The sequence below is a fragment of the Oncorhynchus masou genome, chromosome 24 (assembly GCF_036934945.1).
Source record: "Oncorhynchus masou masou isolate Uvic2021 chromosome 24, UVic_Omas_1.1, whole genome shotgun sequence".
NCBI lineage: Eukaryota > Metazoa > Chordata > Actinopteri > Salmoniformes > Salmonidae > Oncorhynchus > Oncorhynchus masou.
In genome coordinates, this window is record NC_088235.1 from 35,486,053 (window position 1) to 35,508,142 (window position 22,090).

At 43.6% G+C, this 22,090-nt stretch overlaps 1 protein-coding gene across 1 annotated transcript in view; it reads right to left on the reverse strand.

Moving 5' to 3' along the window:
- The window catches only part of LOC135512085 (ankyrin repeat and fibronectin type-III domain-containing protein 1-like), a 244,991-nt gene that overhangs the window by 55,856 nt on the left and 167,045 nt on the right, over positions 1-22,090 (reverse strand). Inside the window, exons 10-13 of the mRNA XM_064933738.1 lie at positions 13,995-14,189; positions 11,887-12,000; positions 9,340-9,437; positions 6,802-6,892 (exon numbers count right to left, since the gene is read on the reverse strand). Of these exons, the coding sequence (XP_064789810.1) occupies positions 6,802-6,892; positions 9,340-9,437; positions 11,887-12,000; positions 13,995-14,189 (498 nt within the window). The remainder of the gene's footprint in view (positions 1-6,801; positions 6,893-9,339; positions 9,438-11,886; positions 12,001-13,994; positions 14,190-22,090) is intronic.

A 22,090-nucleotide genomic window follows, 5' to 3' on the forward strand; every position in this document is an offset into this window, starting at 1 on the left:
GTTGTACCCACTGTGGCTATTAAAACCTACCCAAACCAGAAACCGTGGATAGGTGGCAGCAAACTGAAAGCGCGAACCCCCGCATATAACCATGGCAAGGTGACTGGGAATATGGCGGAATACAGTGTATTTTTTCCCTCCATACCGCAATTAAACAGGCAAAACGTTAGTACAGAGACAAAGTGGAGTCGCAATTCAATGGCTCAGACACGAGACGTATGTGGTAGTGTTGACAGACAATCACAAACTACAAAGGGAAAACCAGCCACATCACAAACACCGATGTCTTGCTTCCGGACAAGCTAAATACCTTCTCCAACAGCTTTGAACATAACACAATGCCACCGAAGTGGCCCGCTACCAAGGACTGTGGGCTCTCCTCCGTGGCCGACGCGAGTAAGACATTTAAGCGTGTTAACCCTCGCAAGGCTGACGGTCCAGACGGCATCCTTAGCCGCGTTCTCAGAGCATGCCATATCAGCTAGTTGGAGTGTTTATGGACATGTTCAATCTCTCCCTATCCCAGTCTGTTGTCCCCACTTGCTTCAAGATGCCCACCATTGTTCCTGTACCCAAGAAAGCAAAGGTAACTGAACTAAATGACTATCGCCCCGTAGCACTCACTTCTGTCATCATGAAGTGCTTTGAGAGACTAGTCAAGGAACATATCACCTGTCACCTTAGACCCATTTCAATTTGCTTATCTCCCCAATAGATCCACAGACAATGCAATCGCCATCACACTGCACGCTGCCCTATCCCATCTGGACAAGAGGAATACCTATGTAAGAATTCTGTAAATTGACTATAGCTCAGCAATCCACACCACAGTACCCTCCAAGCTCATCATTAAGGTTAGGGCACTGGGTCTGAACCCCTGTGCCCCTAGGTCCTGGATTTCCCAATGGGCTGCCCCCAGGTGATGAAGGTAGGAAACAACACCTCCACTTCGCTAATCCTCAACACAGGGGCGCCACAAGGGTGCGTGCTCAGCCCCCTGTACTCCCTTTTCACCCATGACTCCGTGGCCACGCACGCCTCCAACTCAATCATCAAGCTTGCAGACGACACAACAGTAGTAGGCCTGATTACCAACAATTACGAGACAGGATACAGGGAGGAGGAGAGGGCCATGGGAGAGTGGTGCCAGAAAAATAACCTCTCACTCAATGTCAACAAAACAAAGGAGCTGATCGTGGACTTCAGGAGACAGCAGAGGGAGCACGCCCCTATCCACATCGACGGGACCGCAGTGGAGAACGTTGAAGTGCTTCATGTCCCTCGGTGTACACATCACTGACAATTTGAAATAGTCCACCCACACAGACAGTGTGGTAAAGAAGGCACAATGGTGCCTCTTCAACCTCAGGAGGCTGAAGAAATTTAGCTGTCCCCCCTAAAACCCTTTTTTTACAGATACACAATTGAGAGCATCCTGTCAGGCTGTATCACAAGCTGGTACAGCAACTGCAGGGTTATCCAGAGGGTGGTCGACGCATCACAGGGGGCAAACTCCCTGCCCTCCAGGACACATACAGCACTCGATGTCACAGAAAGGCCAAAAATATCACCAAGGACATCAACAACCCAATCCAGGGCCTGTTTACCCCGCTATCATCCAGAAGGCGAGGTCAGTGCAAGTGCATCAAAGCTGTGACTGAGAGACTGAAAAACAGCTTCTATCTCAAGGCCATCAGACTGTTAAATAGCCATCACTAGCTGGCTTCGACCCGTTATTCAACCCTGCACCTTAGAGGCTGCTGCCCGATATACATTTCTATTTGTATTTATTTAACCTTTATTTAACCAGGCAAGTCAGTAAAGAATACATTCTTATTTACAATGATGGCCTACAAAAAGGCAAAAGGCCTCCTGTGGTGAAGGCTGTGATTAAAAATATATATTTTTTAATAAAAATATAGAACAAAACACACAACAAGAGAGACAACACAACACTACATAAAGAGACCTAAGACAACAACATAGCAAGGCAGCAACACATGACAACAACATGGTAGCAGCACAAAACATGGTATAAACATTATTAGGCACAAACAACAGCACAAAGGGCAAAAAGGTAGAGACAACAATACATCAAGCAAAGCAGCTCTTCGTTTGTCATTAATAGTGTCCATGATGGAGTCTTTGAATGTAGATGGAGATAAAACTGTTCAGTTTGAGTGTTTGTTGCAGCTTGTTCCAGTCGCAAACTGCAGCGAACTGAAACGAGGAGCGACCCAGGGATATGTGTACTTTGGGGACCTTTTTATTTTTATAAATAGGCCTCAACCAGTGGGTCTTGCGATACAGAGATTTGTATATGTATTTATTATTTATTATGGATCCCCATTAGCCAAAGTAGCAGCTACTCTTCCAAGGGTCCAGCAGAATTAAGGCAGTTTATACAATTTTAAAAACATTACAATACATTCACAGATTTCAGAACACACTGTGTGCCCTCAGGCCCCTACTCCACCACTACAACATACAGTGGAAGTCAGAAGTTTACATGCACCTTAGCCAAATACATTTAAACTCAGCTTCTCACAATTCCTGACATTCAATTCTTGTAAAAATTCCCTGTCGTAGGTCAGTTAGGTTCACCACTTTATTTTAAGAATGTGAAATGTCAGAATAGTAGTAGAGAGAATTATTTATTTCAGCTTGTATTTCATTCATCACATTCCCAGTGGGTCAGAAGTTTACAACCACAGAATTAGTATTTGGTAGCATTGCCTTTAAATTGTTTAACTTGGGTCAAACGTTTCGGGTAGCCTTCCACAAGCTTCCCACAACAAGCTGGGTGAATTTTGGCCCATTCCTCCTGACAGAGCTGGTGTAACAGAGTCAGGTTTGTAGGCCTTCTTGCTCGCACACACTTATTTAGTTCTGCACACAAATTTTCTATAGGATGAGGTCAGGGCTTTGTGATGGCCACTCCAATACCTTGACTCTGTTGTTCTTAAGCCATTTTGCCACAACTTTGGAAGTATGCTTGATGTTATTGTCCATTTGGAAGACCCATTTGCGACCAAGCTTTAACTTCCTGACAGATGTCTTGAGATGTTGCTTCAATATATCCACATAATTTTCCTTTCTCATGATGCTATCTATTTTGTGAATTGCTGCAGTCCCTCCTGCAGTGCTTCACAGTTGGGATGGTGTTCTTCGGCTTGCAAGACTCCCCCTTTCCCCTCCAAACATAATGATGGTCATTGTGGCAAAACAGTTCTATTTTTGTTTCATCAGACCAGAGGACATTTCTCCAAAAAGTACAATCCTTGTCACCATGTGCAGTTGCAAACCGTAGTCTGGCTTTTTTAATGTTGGTTTTGGAGCAGTGGCTTCTTCCTTGCTGAGCGGCCTTTCAAAGTTATGTTGATATAGGACTCGTTTTACTGTGGATATAGATACTTTTGTACTTTGCTGGTGTTCTGCGATTGATTTGCACTTTTCGCACCAAAGTACATTCATCTCTAGGAGACCGAACGTGTCTCCTTCCTGAGTGGTATGATGGCTGCGTGGTCACATGGTGTTTATACTTGCGTACTATTGTTTGTACAGATGAAAATGATACCTTCAGGTGTTTGGAAATTGCTCCCAAGGATGAACCAGACTTGTGGAGGTCTACAATTTTTTTCTGAGGTCTTGGCTGATTTCTTTTGATTTTCTCATGTTGTCAAGCAAAGGAGGCACTGAGTTTGAAGGTAGGCCTTGAAATACATCCACAGGTACCCCTCCAATTGACTCAAATTATGTCAATTAGCCTATCAGAAGCTTCTAAAGCCATGACATAATTTTCAGGAATTTTCCAAGCTGTTTAAAGGCACAGACAACTTAGTGTTTGTAAACTTCTGACCCACTGGAATTGTGATACAGTGAATTATAAGTGAAATAACCCAATACTATAGTTTGTTCACAAGAAATTTGTGGAGTGATTGAAAAACAAGTTTTAATGACTACAACCTAAGTGTATGTAAACTAAATCCACGTGCATGTATAGTGCGTATGTTATCGTGTGTGTGTGTGTGTGTGTGTGTATGCATGTGTCTGTGCCAATGTTTGTGATGCTTCACAGTCCCCGCTGTTCCATAATGTTTTTTTTTATATCTGTTTTTTTTTTATAGAGTTCCATGTCGTCATGGCACTATGTAGTACTGTGTGCCTCCCATAGTCTGCTCTGGACTTGGGGATTGTGTGGCATGTCTTGTGGGGTATGCATGAGTGTCCAAGCTGTGTGCCAGTAGTGCACCTCGGTGCATTCAACATGTCAATACCATTCAAAAATAAAAGTAGCAATGAAGTCAATCTCTCCTCCACTTTCAGCCTGGAGAGATTGTCAAGCATATTATTCATATTATCTCTCTGTGTACATCCAAGGGCCAGCCGTGCTGCCCTGTTCTGAGCCAATTGCAATTTTCCTAAGTCCTTTTTTGTGGCACCTGACCACACAACTGAACAGTAGTCAAGGTGCGACAAACTAGGGCCTGTAGGACCTTCCTTGTTGATAGTGTTGTTAAGAAGGCAGAGAGAGCATCACTTTACTATAGACAGACTTCTCCCCATCTTAGCTGCAACTGCATCAATATGTTTTGACCATGACAGTTTACAATCTAGGGTTACTCCAAGCAGTTTAGTCACCTCAACGTGCTCAATTTCCACATTATTTATTACAAGATTTAGTTGAGGTTTAGAGTTTAGTAAGTGTTTTGTTCCAAAAACAATACTTTCAGTTTTAGCAATATTTAAGGTTAACTCTGAAACTAACTGCAACTCCTTTTGAGTTTGAGTTATTTCAGTTGCTGTAGTAGCTGATGTGTGTAGTGTTGTCATCCGCATACATAGACACTCTGGCTTTACTCAAAGTCAGTGGCGTGTGATTAATAAAAATTGAAAAAAGCAATGGGCCTAAAAGGCTAATCTGATGGCAGAATGGTAAAGAACATCTAGCCGCTCGAGAGCACCTTTACCTGCCGATCTATAAATTACCTCTCCGTAATCTAGCATGGGTAGGATGGTCATCTGAATCAGGGTTGGTTTGGCAGCTGGGGTGAAAGAGGAGCGATTACAATAGAGGTAGTCAGCCACCAATTGTGCAAGTTCTCCCACTTAAAAAGATGAGAGAGGCCTGTAATTTTCATCATAGGTACACTTCAACTATGACAGACAAAATGAGAAGAAAAAAATCCAGAAAATCACATTGTAGGATTTTTAATTAATTTATTTGCAAATTATGGTGGGAAAAAGTATTTGGTCAATAAAAATGACAGAGGTCAAACGTTTTCTGTAAGTCTTCACAAGGTTTTCACACACTGTTGCTGTTATTTTGGCCCATTCCTCCCTCTAGAGCAGTGATGTTTTGGGGCTGTTGCTGGGCAACACAGACTTCAACTCCCTCCTAAGATTTTCTATGGGGTTGAGATCTGGAGACTGGCTAGGCCACTCCAGGACCTTGAAATGCTTCTTACGAAGCCACTCCTTCGTTGCCCGGGCGGTGTGTTTGGGATCATTGTCATGCTGAAAGACCCAGCCACGTTTCATCTTCAATGCCCTTGCTGATGGAAGGAGGTTTTCACTGAAAATCTCACGATACATGGCCCCATTCATTCTTTCCTTTACACGGATCAGTCGTCCTGGTCCCTTTGCAGAAAAACAGCCCCAAAGCATGATGTTTCCACCCCCATGCTTCATAGTAGGTATGGTGTTCTTTGGATGCAACTCAGCATTCTTTGTCCTCTAAACACGAGTTTTTACCAAAAAGTTACATTTTGGTTTCATCTGACCATATGACATTCTCCCAATCTTCTTCTGGATCATCCAAATGCTATCTAGCAAACTTCAGACGGGCCTGGACATGTACTGGCTTAAGCAGGGGGACACGTCTGGCACTGCAGGATTTGAGTCCCTGGCGGCGTAGTGTGTTACTGATGGTAGGCTTTGTTACTTTGGTCCCAGCTCTCTGCAGGTCATTCACTAGGTCCCCCCGTGTGGTTCTGGGATTTTTGCTCACCGCTCTTGTGTACCTATGATAAAAATTACAGGCCTCTCTCATCTTTTAAGTGGAAGAACTTGCACAATTAGTGGCTGACTAAATACTTTTTTGCCCCACTGTATATATATATATATATATATATATGTACACACTGTATTCTATTTTACTCTATTTTTGTCAATGCCACTCTGACATCGCTTGATCCAATATTTCTATATTTCTTAATTCCATTCTTTTACTTTTAGATTTGTGTGTATTGTTGTGTATTGTTAGATACTACTGCACTGTTGGAGCTAGGAACACAAGCATTTCGCTACACCGCAATAACACCTGCTAAACATGTATTATTGACCAATACATTTTGATTTGAACATGGGCCAGCATTCACACGAGATGCGTCTTAGCCGGCACGTAGCTTCCATAAGGTACACTGTAGCTATGTTACTGCGTTGTATACAGACAGCGCTTCCAGCTGCCCCTGACGGCAATTCTAAATATTTCTTTTGATATTCAAATCCTCCTGCTGCAGGATTATTATTATTCCTCCTGCGACATCTGTGTATCGGGAATAGGGTGCCATTTGGGACAGAGCTAGCAGGGAATAAAGCAAGTTTGGGTTTCAATCCAACTGAATGACGGAGTTAATTATAACTGCCATAGCAGGCTTTGAGGACACAACTTTACTGGACAAGTGTCTTATTCCTAAAACAAAACTATTTTTGAAGGAAAATATCAACCGATTCTACGATTTTGTATGAAGGTACATTCAATAAAGGTTTGATTTAAACCTAATAAATTAATGGACTCACTGGAAGGTGCAGCAGAGGGGGGTAGAGACTGTTGAGGTGGACCCCAACCCCTCATGTTGTAGGCCGACACCTGAACATAGTACAGCCTCCCCTGGAAAACACACACACACACACACACACACACACACACACACACACACACACACACACACACACACACACACACACACACACACACACACACACACACACACACACACACACACATTATGTAAAATACATTTTCACATTACGTAAAACATACACACAGTATGTACTAGCCAGAGGAAGATAGTTAAAACAGCTGAAAGTTGAGCAGAGCACAGTAATATCACAGTATTTTGGTTGAATGAGGACAACTCGCTAGAATGGTGACTTCTAGGATATGTCACAAATGGCACCCTATAACTTAAACTTATAAACTTGTACTACTTTTGACCAGAGCCCTATGAGCCCTAATAAAAACTAGTGCACGTTATAGGGAATAGGATGCCATTTGGGACGCATCCTAGAAGTCACCAGCTTTCCCTCATTCAGCCCCCCACTCCATTACTATGTCATTCCCACACTCCTTCCTGCTTTTTCGGCAGGATAGAACAGCTGCATCTGGTAAGACAAGGGGCGGCGGTCTATGAATATTTGTAAACAACAGCTGGTGCAAGAAATCTAAGGAAGTATCAGGCAAGGTTTTGTTGAGACACCACAAACCAATACCGGCACAAGGACCGCACTCAATGAGCTGTATACGGCCATAAGCAAACAGGAAAACGATCATCCAGAGGCAGCGCTCCTAGTGGCCGGGGAATTTAATGCAGGGAAACTTAAATCAGTTTGACCTCCTTTCTACCAGCATGTTAAATGTCCAACAAGAGGGAAAACAACTCTAGACCACCTTTACTCCACACACAAAGAAGCGTACAAAGCTCTCCCTCGCCCTGCATTTGGCGAATATGACCATAATTCTATCCTCCTGATTTCAGCTTACAAGCAAAAACTAAAGCAGGAAGCACCAGTGACTAGATCAATAAAAAAGAGGTCAGATGAAGCAGATGCTAAGCTACAGGACTGTTTTGATGGCACAGACTGGAATATGTTCCGGGATTCTTCCGATGGCATTGAGGTGTACACCACATCTGTCACTGGCTTCATCAATAAGTGCATCGATGACGTCGTCCCCATAGTGACTGTACGTACATACCCCAACCAGAAGCCATGGATTACGGGCAACATCCGCACTGAGCTAAAGGGTAGAGCTGCCGTCTTAAAGGAGCGGGACACGAACCCGGAAGCTTATAAGAAATCCCTCTACGCCCTCCGACGAACCATTAAACAGACAAAGTGTCAATACAGGACTAAGATTGAATCATACTTCACTGGCATGAGAGCATCAGCTGTTCCGGACGACTGTGTGATCACGCTTTTCGTAGCCGATGTGAGTAAGTCCTTTAAACAGGTCAACATTCACAAGCCCACAGGGCCAGACGGATTACCAGCACGTGTACTCTGAGCATGCGCTGACCAACTGGCAAGTGTCCTCACTGACATTTTCAAACTCTCTCCCTGACTGAGTCTGTAATACCAACATGTTTCAAGCAGAACACTATAGTCCCTGTGCCCAAGAACACTAAGGTAACCTGCCTAAATGACCCGACCCGTAGCACTCATGTCTGCCATGAAGTGCTTTGAAAGGCTGGTCTTGGCTCACATCAAATCCATTATCCCAGAAACTCTAGACCCACTCCAATTTGCATACCGCCCCAACAGCTCCACAGATGATGCAATCTCTATTGCATTCCACACTGCCCTTTCCCACCTGGACAAAAGGAACACATATGTGAGAATAATATTCATTGACTACAGCTCAGTGTTCAACACCATAGTGCCGTAAAGGAGATAAAGGAGGACAGAGCACGCCCCCATTCTCATCGACGGGGCTGTAGTGGAGCAGGTTGAGAGCGGCAAGTTCCTTGGTGTCAACATCACCAACAAACTATCATGGTCCAAACACACCAAGGCAGTTGTGAAGAGGGGATGACAAAGCCTATTCTCAAATGGTTCTACAGCTGCACCACCAAGAGCATCCTGACTTCTTAACAGCTTCTACCCCAAGCCATTAGTCTCCTGAACAGCTAATCAAATGGCTACCTAAACTATTTGCATTGCCCCCCCCCCCCTCTTTTACGTTGCTGCTACTCTCGGTTTATTATCTATGCATAGTCACTTTAACTCTACTTACATGTACATATTACCTCCATTAACCGGTGCCCCAGCACTTTGACTCTGTACCTGTACCCCCTGTATATAGCCTCAATATTGTTATTTTACTGCTGCTCTTTAATTATTTGTTACTTTTATTTTTTATTTATCTATTTTTCTTACTTAACACTTATTTTTCTTAAAACTGCATTGTTGGTTAAGGGCTTGTAAGTAAGCATTTCACTGTACACCTGTTGTATTCGGCGCATGTGACAAATAAAATGTGATTGGATTTTTCCTCTCTCTGTGCTCCCTCTCCCTCCCTTCCTCCCTGTCTGCTGCATATACTTCAGTACTATTTACCATGGTAAGGCCGTTGACGGTACACTTGAGAGTTTGTAGGTTTTCCAACACCATGTCTCCGGCCAGCAATGAGAAATCCTTTAGACAGCTCCACTCCACTGTAATGACACATATATACGCACATGCACACAAAGTCAGCATTACAAATACTCACAGACAATAACATCACAGACTGGGTATGTGTGTGTCCTCTCTCCATAATAGAAATCAATAGGTACCCTGGTGCTGTGTATTACACTATTAACCTTTTCATTGGGCTGCTAATGCCTTGAGGTGTGTAGTTTCCCTCGCTTTCCCTCTCTGCTCTCTCTCACTCTGCTCTCTCTCACTGCTTGCTCTCTCTCTCACTCTGCTCGCTCTCAAGCTCTGCTCTCTTCTCTCTCTCTCTAGCTCTGCTCTCTTCTCTCTCTCTCTAGCTCTGCTCTCTTCTCTGCTCTCTTCTCTTCTCTCTGCTCTTCTCTCTGCCCTTCTCTCTGCTCTATTATCTCTCAATTCAATTCAATTCAAGGGCTTTATTGGCATAGGAAACATTAACATTTCTAAAGCAAGTGAAGTAGATAATAAAGAAAAGTGAAATAAACAATACAAATTAACAGTAAACATTACAACATTAAATTTCCAAAAGAATAAAGACATTTCAAATGTCATTAACTGCAAATAGTTAAAAGTACAAAAGGGAAAATAAATCAACATAAATATGGGTTGTATTTACAGTGATGTTTGTTCTTCACTCGTTGCCCCTTTCTTTCTCAATAGCAAGGCTATGCTCACTGAGTCTGTACATAGGTACATGTACATTGGTTGGGTCTAATTGTGTCGCTGGCCTGGGGACCAGTTTGCTTAGGGGACTCTTCTCCAGGTTCATCTCTCTGTAGGTGATGGCTTTGTTATGGAAGGTTTGGGAATTTCTTCCTTTTAGCTGGTTGTAGAATTGAATGTCTCTTTTCCGGATTTTGATCATTAGCGGGTATTGGCCTAATTCTGCTCTGCATGCATTATTTGATATTTTATGTTGTACATGGAGGATATTTTTGCAGAATTATGCACGCAGTATCAATTTAGTGTTTGTCCCATTTTGTGAATTCTTGGTTGGTGAGTTGACCCCAGACCTCACAACCATAAAGGGCAATGGGTTCTATAACTGATTCAAGTATTTTTAGCCAGATCCTGATTGGTATGTTGAATTTTATGTTCCTTTTGATGTCATAGAAGGCACCTCTTGCCTTGTCTCTCAGATTGTTCACAGCTTTGTGGAAGTTAATCGTGGCGCTCATGTTTAGGCCGTATAGTTTTGTGTGTATAGTTTTTTGTGTATTCTAGGACAACAGTGTTTAGATGGAATTTTTGTATTTTTGGTCCTGGCAACTGGACCTTTTTTAGAACACCATTATTTTGGTCTTACTGAGATTTACTGTCAAGGCCCAGGTCTGACAGAATCTGTGCAGAAGATCTAGGTGCTGCTGTAGGCCCTCCTTGGTTGGGGACAGAAGCACCAGATCCACAGCAAACAATACACATCTGACTTTAGATTCTAGCAGGGTGAGGCCGGGTGCTGCACACTGTTCTAGTGCCCTCCCCAATTTGTTGATATGTATCTTGAAGAGGGTGGGGCTTAAGCTGCATCATTGTCTCGCCCCACAGCACTGTGGAAAGAAATGTGTTTTTTTGCCATTTGCTCAGTACATCGTTTTCACTGAGGAAATGTACTCTCTCTCCCTCTCTTGTTCCCTCTTTCTGCTCAATCTCTCTCATTTCTCTCTCCTTTGCTTCTACTTCCACAGAACCCCTAAAAGGCTTGTGAAGACTTCTACACCTCTAGGGAAAAGCCCTGATGAGCAGAGATGAACTATAGATCATTACAAAGCCTGTTGTTAACCTTCATGCTCCATCTGCAGCATAAGCCTATTAGTCCGAAATGACCTTTAGCCTTTACAGTTCAATACACTGATCTCTCTGCTAGGGCTCTCTGGGGCTCTCTGGCCTTGAGCTAGAACGGATGAAGGTAGATAAGGATGGGAGAGAGAGAGAGGAAGAAGAGAGGTGAGGGGAATAGCTAGCAGGGACAGGGGGGATTAGAGTGGAGGATGTTATAGGGACATTTAATAGTTTCACTGTCACCCCAAGTAATTGTAGCTTGAGGGAGAGAGGGATGGCAGGAGGGACGGGTAGGGAGGAGAGGGAAATAAGTCAATATCAGTCATGGCAATAGTTAATAGATTTACTGTCATCCCACAGGGCTGGAGGGAAGCAGGTTAGTGAGACAACAGACTGAGGGGGCACAGGGGTTCGAAATAAATTGCAGAGGGAAGGAGAATAGGAAAGGGGAGAGAGAGACAGAGAGAGGAGGGAGAGAGAAGCGAGACAGAGCATGAGAGAAAATACAGAGGGAGAAAGTAACAATGAAAAGCAACAATAATTTATTTGTTCCTACCCATTAGTTTCCTTTCTAAATTGCAGTTCCTTTCATGTGTGTGTCCGCGCGTCTTTGTGTTTGTGTGTGTACGCGTGCGTCTGTGTGTGTGTCCACAAGTCTGTGTGTGTGTGTACCTCTGTACTTGGTGACCACAGCAGAATTGAGACAGTGGGGTTCCTGGAAGGTAACTGTGAGAGAGGAGCTACTGGTTACACACAGACTCACTGCAGACGGGGGCTCCGGCACACCTACCAAAAAAAAAGAAAGAATTTTAGAAATGCCCTTTTCATATCCGCAGTTGACACGAAGTGCTTTATAGATACCCAGCCTAAAAACTCCAAACAGCAAGCAAAGCAGAGGCAGAAGCACAGTGGCTAGGAAAAACTTCCTAGAAGGCAGGAACCTAGGAAGAAACCTGAAGAAGAACCAAGTTCCGAGGGGTGTGTCCAGTCCTCCTCTGGCTGTGCTGGTTGTAGAGTACATTAATAAGGACAGATAGTTTTTCATTATGTGTATGCTGTTACGAAACCCCTGAGCTCACCTACTGATATTGTTACAAGTCTAGACATTCCAAGCTCTAGCTAAATGGTCTGTAACCTGTGTGCATTTATGTGAGAAGTCAGTGTACTCCCTTTGGTCGACCAGTCCAGTTTATGTGTGTTCAGTTTATGAAAATAAAGATATACAAAAGGGAAACTACTAAAGGCCCAAAACTAAAGATGCAACACAAAAAATGACATTTGCAGGCTGAGAGATTCCGTTCCACCTTTCTCTCACTGATTGCCAATCCCTGATTGCCCACACCTGTGCACCATCAACATTTAACAAGACTGCCATCTGACCCGGCTGGTGCTGCCACCTGACCCGGCTGGTGCTGCCACCTGACCCGGCTGGTGCTGCCACCTGACCCGGCTGGTGCTGCCACCTGACCCGGCTGGTGCTGCCACCTGACCCGGCTGGTGCTGCCACCTGGTGATGGAGTGTGGACGTGATAATGTAGTGTCTAACTGTGTCCCTTAGAACTGAACTACCTAACCTAGTCCATAACAATGCTTGTCAGACTGATGGATAGAGCACACAAAAAGATGGGGCACAAACACAACACGAACATTTACCTCACAGTGCACCAACAGAGGAGGAGAGAATGTGTGTGTGTATGTCAAATCCAGTGGAGGCAGCTGAGGGGAGAACGGCTCATAATAATGGATGGAACAGAGTAAATGGAATGGCATCAAACACATGGAAACCACGTGTTTAATGTATTTGATACCATTCCACCAATTCCGCTCCAGCCATTACCAGGAGCCTGTCCTCCCCAATTAAGGCGCCACCAACCTCCTGTGGTCAAATCAAATCAACGTGTATTTGTCACGTGCACAGGTGTAAAGAGCACAGTGAAACGTGCAAGCTCTTCCTCAACAACGCAGTCATCGATATCAAAGGGTCAAAAATAGTGTGTGTGTGTACAAATGTGTGTCCAATACACACTCGCTCCTATCTTCATTTATTGCTCGTCACAGCTGTAATGGATAGGAGATGTTTGGCAAGATGATAGAACACTCTCCCCTTTATTCTCTCCACTCCACCTCCCTAGCAGGCTGTACCCCCAGGCCTGTTTGGAATGGTGTCCCAAATAGCACCCTATTCCTGGTTCAGTGCACTACTTTTGACCAGAGCCCTATGCATCATGTCCTATAAAGGGAAAAGGGTGCCATTTGGGACACACAGGGTGTAACTGTGGAGTCTGGACGACCTGCCAGCCATAATAACCTCACTCAGATTTCCTCCAAGCCTGTCTGGCACCTTTGAAATACACAAAATCCTTCTGTCAATCTCAGACTTGACACATCCCATGGTGTGTGTGTGTGCCATCAGAGCTCCTAGTGGACAAAGACATATGCTGGAGTTGTTGAGTTCACGCTTACAATCAAGTTGTTCTGTGTAAAAGGACTAAATATAGAAAAAAGATCATATCAACACATGAAAGATTCTTACCTGCAAACAATTGATGCGAGCCTCGTCCCCACTTATGTCCAAGGTTGAAGCCATACCACTCCACACTAAGGTATGTGGCAGCTATGACCATTTCTTTGTCTTCCCTATAATGTGTTGTTGTATTCTTTCTTCCCATCCCTTGCCTTAATATGGCTGTGCATTGGGCTCTGGTCAAGACTCGTGCAGTCCGAACACACGCAGGCACCCTACCTCCCCCCACACACACATACGGTCCCAGCATACTCACGTGCATGCTGGAAGCCAGTCCTCATGCGTTTGTAGAGCTTGCTCCTCCACTCCCAGGCTCGGAGCTCCTTGTCTTTGTCACAGGCCTCCAGGCTGAGACCCTCTCTCTGGGCCTGGGCAGCCAGCTCCCCTGCCTTCCTCTCTGCTTCCATGACCAGGCTGCCGAGGTGGGCCTCGCGACTCTCCACACTTACAACTACAAGACAGACACAAAACAGACAAAGTTATAGACATAACATTACAGTTCCCCTGCCCTCATCTCAGCCTCCACCACCATGGAACCAAGGTGGGACTCATCACTGTCCACAACTACTATAACACAGACAGCCGCTATATTATAAATCTATCTAGCTAGCTTGACATGGCAAAATATTTAAATAATGATATTTAGGAAAACTAGCTGTACCTGGGGGATGCGACCCTTATAGTGCTCCACCCAACGCATTTAAGCCACTGAAAACAAAGAAAAGCTGCCGAATCAACATGTCCTGATGTTTACATGTACCTTACACACAACCCTTCACCCTACAATGGAGAAAGCCTGAAGGCAAAAACACTGATGTTTACATGTACCTTACACACAACCCTTCACCCTACACTGGAGAAAGCCTGCAGGCAAAAACACTGATGTTTACATGTACCTTACACACAACCCTTCACCCTACAATGGAGAAAGCCTGAAGGCAAAAACACTGATGTTTACATGTACCTTACACACAACCCTTCACCCTACAATGGAGAAAGCCTGAAGGCAAAAACACTGATGTTTACATGTACCTTACACACAACCCTTCACCCTACAATGGAGAAAGCCTTAAGGCAAAAACACTGATGTTTACATGTACCTTCCACACAACCCTTCACCCTACAATGAAGAAAGCCTGAAGGCAAAAACACTGATGTTTACATGTACCTTCCACACAACCCTTCACCCTACACTGGAGAAAGCCTGCAGGCAAAAACACTGATGGCTTCAGATAGTTCAGTTCAGGTTGGGTGAATGAGCCACGAATATGGCATTGCAGGACAGGAATATGTTCCTTATCACAGTAAAAAAGAAGAAGCTTGCCATCCATTAGTGCCCGACTGATAAAGCGGTTGACCGGTATTATCGGACAATATTAGCCTTTCACAGAAATATTCATTTTGGGGCGGCAGGTAGCCTAGTGGTTAGCGCGTTGGACTAGTAACCAAAAGGTTGCAAGATCAAATCCCTGAGCTGACAAGGTAAAAATTGGTCATTCTGCTCCTGAACAAGGCAGTTAACCCACTGTTCCTAGGCCGTCATTGAAAATAAGAATTTGTTCTTAACTGACTTGCCTAGTTAAAGAAAGGTAAAATAAAAAATGTGTCTTTATTACACAGATACAGCTCCAATATTATATACATAGAATAAACAAACATGTCTGCTCATTTGTGGTCATTTTTAGTATTTTTCAATGGTTGCATGAAGAGGGCGCTCTACCAGCCGCTCATTAAAAATCATTTAGCCCTAGCTCACAACGTGTGAGAGAGAGAGAGTAGGCATGGTGGTTTGAAGGTGAGTAGCTTGCCATAGCCAGCATATTTGAATAAGTTAATAATCAAAAGTACACGTCACCAAGCAAGGAGCCCTGTCCTCATCACATTCTCACTTCGTTAACGTAGTTAGCTTAGCTAGCAATCTGTGCTACTTATGTGCTAATACTGGACTGGCGCCAAAGTGAACTCTCGTCCTTGATACAAAAAGAACACTGTTACTGTCTGGGCCTATTATGTTAGCTAGTGTTCTTATTTAGTTAGTTTTCCCAAATATGCAATTTGCAAAAAGCCAGACATTTGGCACAGATCTATCATTCAGGCCATGTGCTTGCATTCATGATGAGATAAGAAGCTTATGTTAGCTAGCTAGCGAAATGAGAAAACGTGTGACTAATAGTAGTGCGGCAAGTATTTGCCTGCATAAATGTTTTCAGTCATTAGCTCATGTCATTTGCAGTTGAAATTTATAGCCAATACATTTTGTATTAAATAACAGTGGAACGTACAAATGGTTTCTGTAAGAAAACATTGTCATAATGAACAGCTTGCTTGTGCTTGTCATAACATAGTCTATTGCGAGGTTGCCATAAAGTGTTTGTTTACAGTGGTTCTTCCTGTAAAAGTTACACCATACTGCCGCACTCCTTACGGGCTGCCGCAGAATTCTATGGCACATTATTTAATTGTCAGCCTTTGTTACCATTAATGTTAGTTCGTGCTAGTTTGACCACCAGAGGGCATATTTGAGAAGCATTTGATAGTCTTCTATATTGGCTGTACTAGAGAAAAAACGTTTTTTTGTAAGAAGTATATGGGATTGATTTTAAGAAATTTAGCTTAATTAATTAGATTCATTTTATAGTATTTCTATTCCAAGAAAAATGAAAAACCCTCAGGGTTTCTGTTTGGAAAATATGGTGCTGTACAACGTGACGGTCGGGAGTAAGCTACAGTACTAAGAGCATAACATTTTCACACCCTAATTGTAGTCTAACCAATATCCAAACGGAGATTCAGTGAAAATAAATATATCATTGATTTATTAAGACCAGTCCCCATGCTTCTCTCAGAGCAGCAAGAAATGGTGATGAAATAGTTGACCACAGTGGGTTGGCTATTGCTTCAAATCGTACTGCTTCTAACTTCAATATGCTTTTTAAATAAATAAGACCTACACCACTTTTAACAGCACATTACTCAACACTAGTGAGACTCATGTCGCCTATGGTAGGCCTAAAGTACAGGTGTGGCCAAAAGTTTATACACAAATATTAATTTCCACAAAGTTTGCTGCTTCAGTGTCTTTAGATATTTTTTTGTCAGATGTTACTATAGAATACTGAAGTATAATTACCAGCATTTCATAAGTATCAAAGGCTTTTATTGACAATTACATGAAGTTGATGCAAAGAGTCAATATTTGCAGTGTTGACCTTTCTTTTCCAAGACCTCTGCAATTCGCCCTGGCATGCTGTCAATTAACTGCTGGGCCACATCCTGACTGATGGCAGCCCATTCTTGCATTATCAATGCTTGGAGTTTGTCAGAATTGTTTGGGTGTTGTTTGTCCACCCGCCTCTTGAGGATTGACCACAAGTTCTCAATGGGATTAAGGTCTAGGGAGTTTCCTGTCCATGTACCCAAAATATCGATGTTTTGTTCCCCGAGCCACTTAGTTATCACTTTTGCCTTATGTCAAGGTGCTCCACCATGCTGTAAAAGGCATTGTTCGTCACCAAACTGTTCCTGGATGGTTGGGAGAAGTTGCTCTGTTCCTGAATGTGTTGGTACCATTCTTTATTCATGGCTGTGTTCTTAGGCAAAATTGTGAGTGAGCCCACTCCCGTGACTGAGAAGCAACCCCACACCTGAATGGTCTCAGGATGCTTTACTGTTGGCATGACACAGGACTGATGGTAGCGCTCACCTTGTCTTCCCAGGACAAGTTTTTTTCCAGATTCCCCAAACAATCGGAAATGGGATTCATCAGAGAAAATGTCTTCACCCCAGTCCTCAGCAGTCCAATCCCTGTACCTTTTGCAGAATATCAGTCTGTCCCTGAAGTTTTTCCTGGAGAGAAGTGGCTTCTTTGCTGCCATTCTTGACACCAGGCCATCCTCCAAAAGTCTTTGCCTCACTGTGTGTGCAGATGCACTCACACCTGCCTCCTGCCATTCCTGTGCAAGCTCTGTACTGGTGGTGCCCCGATCCCGCAGCTGAATCAACTTTAGGAGATGGTCCTGGCGCTTGCTGGACTTTCTTGGGTGCCCTGAAGCCTTCTTCACAACATTTGAACCGCTCTCCTTGAAGTTCTTGATGATCCGATAAATGGTTGATTTAGGTGCAATCTCACTGGCAGCAATATCCTTGCCTGTGAAGCCCTTTTTGTGCAAAGCAATGACGATGGCATATGTTTCCTTGCAGGTAACCATGGTTGACAGAGGAAGAACAAAGATTCCAAGCACCACCCTCCTTTTGAAGCTTCTAGTCAGTTAATCGAACTCAATCAGCATGACAGAGTGATCTTCAGCCTTGTCCTCGTCCACACTCACACCTGTGTTAACAAGAGAATCACTGACATGATGTCAGCTGGTCCTTTTGTGGCAGGGCTGAAATGCAGTGGAAATGTTTTTTTGGGGATTCAGTTCATTTGCATGGCAAAGAGGGACTTTGCAATTAATTGCAATTCCTCTGATCACTCTTCATAACATTCTGGAGTATATGCAAATTGCCATCATACAAACTGAGGCAGCAGACTTTGTGAAAATTTATATTTGTGTCATTCTCAAAACTTTTGGCCACGACTGTATATAGAAAAATATTTTTTTCAATGATGTGACTCTCCACCAATAATTCGATTTAGAGGATTGGAGGACTCTAAATTAATATCTAATGGCCATTTTCCGTTAGGATCTGTGAGAATATCTAAGGTGCTTTTATTTAATTCAAAATTAAATAATAACAATAATAATAATCACTTGGATAAATGTATTTGGCTAAGGTGCATGTAAACTTCTGACTTCAACTGTATATGTGAAGAGTGCAGTTTCAGACTTACTTTGAGACAAAGTTGAATTAATACAGCCAGCCACCCGTTGTGGTGGTTTAGCACAAACACTTGTGTATACTTCTTATCCACTGCCATAAATAGACACATCTTTAAGTTGTACCTAAGAAGGTAAACTAAACAACTTTGTATTTAATGTCATATTTATAGAGGATATAGTTGCTTTTTGGTGGATATCCTGTAAATCACAAATAAAATGTTCATAAATACCTTGACGGTGATCAGTAAAATATTTCTGTCCTGCAAATGTTTATCCAACCTGCACTGAAATCCAACCCGTACTGGATCCCCACATTAAAGCACTTACATTACATATAAAAACAGAGAAAACAGGACATCATATAACATTATTACACCACTACATATCTACATATCTACAATACAAACTGTATTAAACCACCATACAACAATATTACAATGTACGTGTGTGTAGAGTGTGTGTGCTAGCGCTTGTGTGCGTATGTTTGTGTCTGCACCTTTGTGTGTGTCTCTTCACACTCCCCAGTGTATTTTTACCTGTTTAAAAAAAATCGGATTCTACTGCATCAGTTATCTGATGTAGAATAGTAGTCATGGCTCTATGTAGTACGGTGTACCTCCCATAGTCTGTTCTGGACTTGGGCATTGTGAAGAGACCTCTGGTGACATGTCTTGCTGGGTATGTGTGGCTGTCTGAGCTGTGTATAGCTAGTAGTTTAAACAGACTCCTCGGTGCATTCAGCATGTCAACACTTCTTACAAAAACAAGTAGTGATGAAGTCAATCTCTCTTCCCACTTTGAGCCATGAGAGATTGACATGCATTTCTCCAATGTTAGCTCCCGTGTACTTTTAAGGGCCAGTCGTGCTGCCCAGTTCTGAGCCAATTGTAATTTTCCTAAGTCCCTCTTTGTGGTACCTGACCACACGACTGAACAGTGTGCTCAGGTTTAACCAGCAGCAGACTATGATTGATAATGTCAAAAGCCACAATGAGGGCCTCCCGAGTGGCGCAGCATAGTCTGCTGCTGGTAAAACCTGAGCACACTGTTCAGTCGTGTGGTCAGGTACCACAAAGAGGGACTTAGGAAAATTACAATTGGCTCAGAACAGTGCAGCAGTACTACATAGACATCACTACAGATCCAGGTTCGATCCCAGGCTGTGTCGGAGCCAGCCGCGACCCGGAGACCCATGAGGTGCCACACAATTGTCCCAGCGTTGTCTGGGTTTGGGGAGGGTCTGGCCAGCCGGGATGTGCTTGTCCCATTGCGCTCTAGCTACTCCAGTGGTGAGCCGGGTGCATGCACTGTGACACGGCCGCCAGTTGGACGGCGTTTCCTCCAACACATTGTTGAGGCTGGTTTCCGGGTTAAGCGAGCAGTGTGTCAAGAAGCAGTGTGGCTTGGCAGGGTTGTGTTTCGGGGGACGTATGACTCTCGGCCGTCGCCTCTCCCGAGTCCGTACGAGAGTTGCAGCGATGTGTAACTACCAATAGGATATCATGAAATTGGTGGAACAACCCTTTTATTGTTACACATGACCTTAACACTTCCTTGGCTTGCTGTACAAGAGGATGGAACTGTGCTGAAAGAGGCATATTCCCATGCTGCTGCCTTGATGTCTGCAGGGTTGGCAGGGGTGGATCTGAAAAGTGTTGAGGCTGTTAGGAAAGTACAGTGTACTGACATCAGCAATATATCCTATAAAGAAAGCCTGCTGTACTCTTCCATCTAACTCCACCTTCAAACCAACAGATTAAGATCTCTAGTCCTTTTTGCACCAGCTGCATGAAAGCGAGGCTCATTAAAAAAAACTGTAAGAGTGCTGTGCTTTCTGTTATCGGGGCCACTTAGAGAGGTACAGGTCAAAGACCTTGCAGCTCCACTTGCTTGTTACAGCTGACAACTAGAACACAAACAGACTGATAATAATAGCGGTGGGATCAGAGAGGAGGACCATGGAACAGAGGAAAGAACACAGGTTACTATGGGATACAGAACACAGGTTACTATGGGATACAGAACACACGTTACTATGGGATACAGAACACACGTTACTATGGGATACAGACACAGGTTACTATGGGATACAGAACACACGTTACTATGGGATACAGACACAGGTTACTATGGGATACAGAACACACGTTACTATGGGAAACAGAGCACACGCTACTATGGGATACAAACACAGGTTACTATGGGATACAGACACAGGTTACTATGGGATACAGAACACACGTTACTATGGGATACAGACACAGGTTACTATGGGATACAGAACACACGTTACTATGGGAAACAGAGCACATGCTACTATGGGATACAAACACAGGTTACTATGGGATACAGAACACAGGTTACTATGGGATACAGACACAGGTTACTATGGGATACAGACACAGGTTACTATGGGATACAGACACAGGTTACTATGGGATACAGAACACACGTTACTATGAGATACAGAACACACGTTACAATGGGATACAGAACACACATTACTATGGGACACAAAACACAGGTTACTATGGGATACAGAACACACGTTACTATGGGATACAGAACACACGTTACTATGGGATACAGAACACACGTTACTATGGGATACAGACACAGGTTACTATGGGATACAGAACACACGTTACTATGGGAAACAGAACACACGCTACTATGGGATACAGACACAGGTTACTATGGGATACAGAACACAGGTTACTATGGGATACAGAACACAGATTACTATGGGATACAGAAGACAGGTTACTATGGGATACAGAACACACATTACTATGGGATACAGAACACACGTTACTATGGGATATAGAACACAGGTTACTATGGGATACAGAACACAGGTTACTATGGGATACAGACACAGGTTACTATGGGATACAGAACACAGGTTACTATGGGATACAGAACACAGGTTACTATGGGATACAGACACAGGTTACTATGGGATACAGAACACACGTTACTATGGGATACAGCACACAGGTTACTATGGGATACAGACACAGGTTACTATGGGATACAGAACACACGTTACTATGGGATACAGAACACAGGTTACTATGGGATACAGAACACACGTTACTATGGGATAAAGACACAGGTTACTATGGGATATAGAACACAGGTCAGCATTAGAGACTGAAAAGAGCCCCTGTTTCAGTAAGAGAACACAACTTTTCACACTGTCTTGAATGGTTGAATGTGCAGAGTACCAAAAAGAGAGGAGACGAGTAGCACTCCCCTTGGAGGAACACACAGACAGGCGTGTGTTCAACCCCTGCCCCCCCCACACACCACACACATAGATTTGTCATGGTAAAAACCTAGCCCTCCTTGCAGGTTGCCAGCCCTCCTCTCCTTCTTCTCCTTTACCTGCAGTAGTACAGTGCTGTATGTTCTCTCTCTCTCTCTGGGACCCAGCCTTAGTCACCGACCATGACAGCAACATAAACACATAAACACATCTGCAGAAGAAGACCCTCTTTCACGGCCCTCTCACCCTGCACCTACC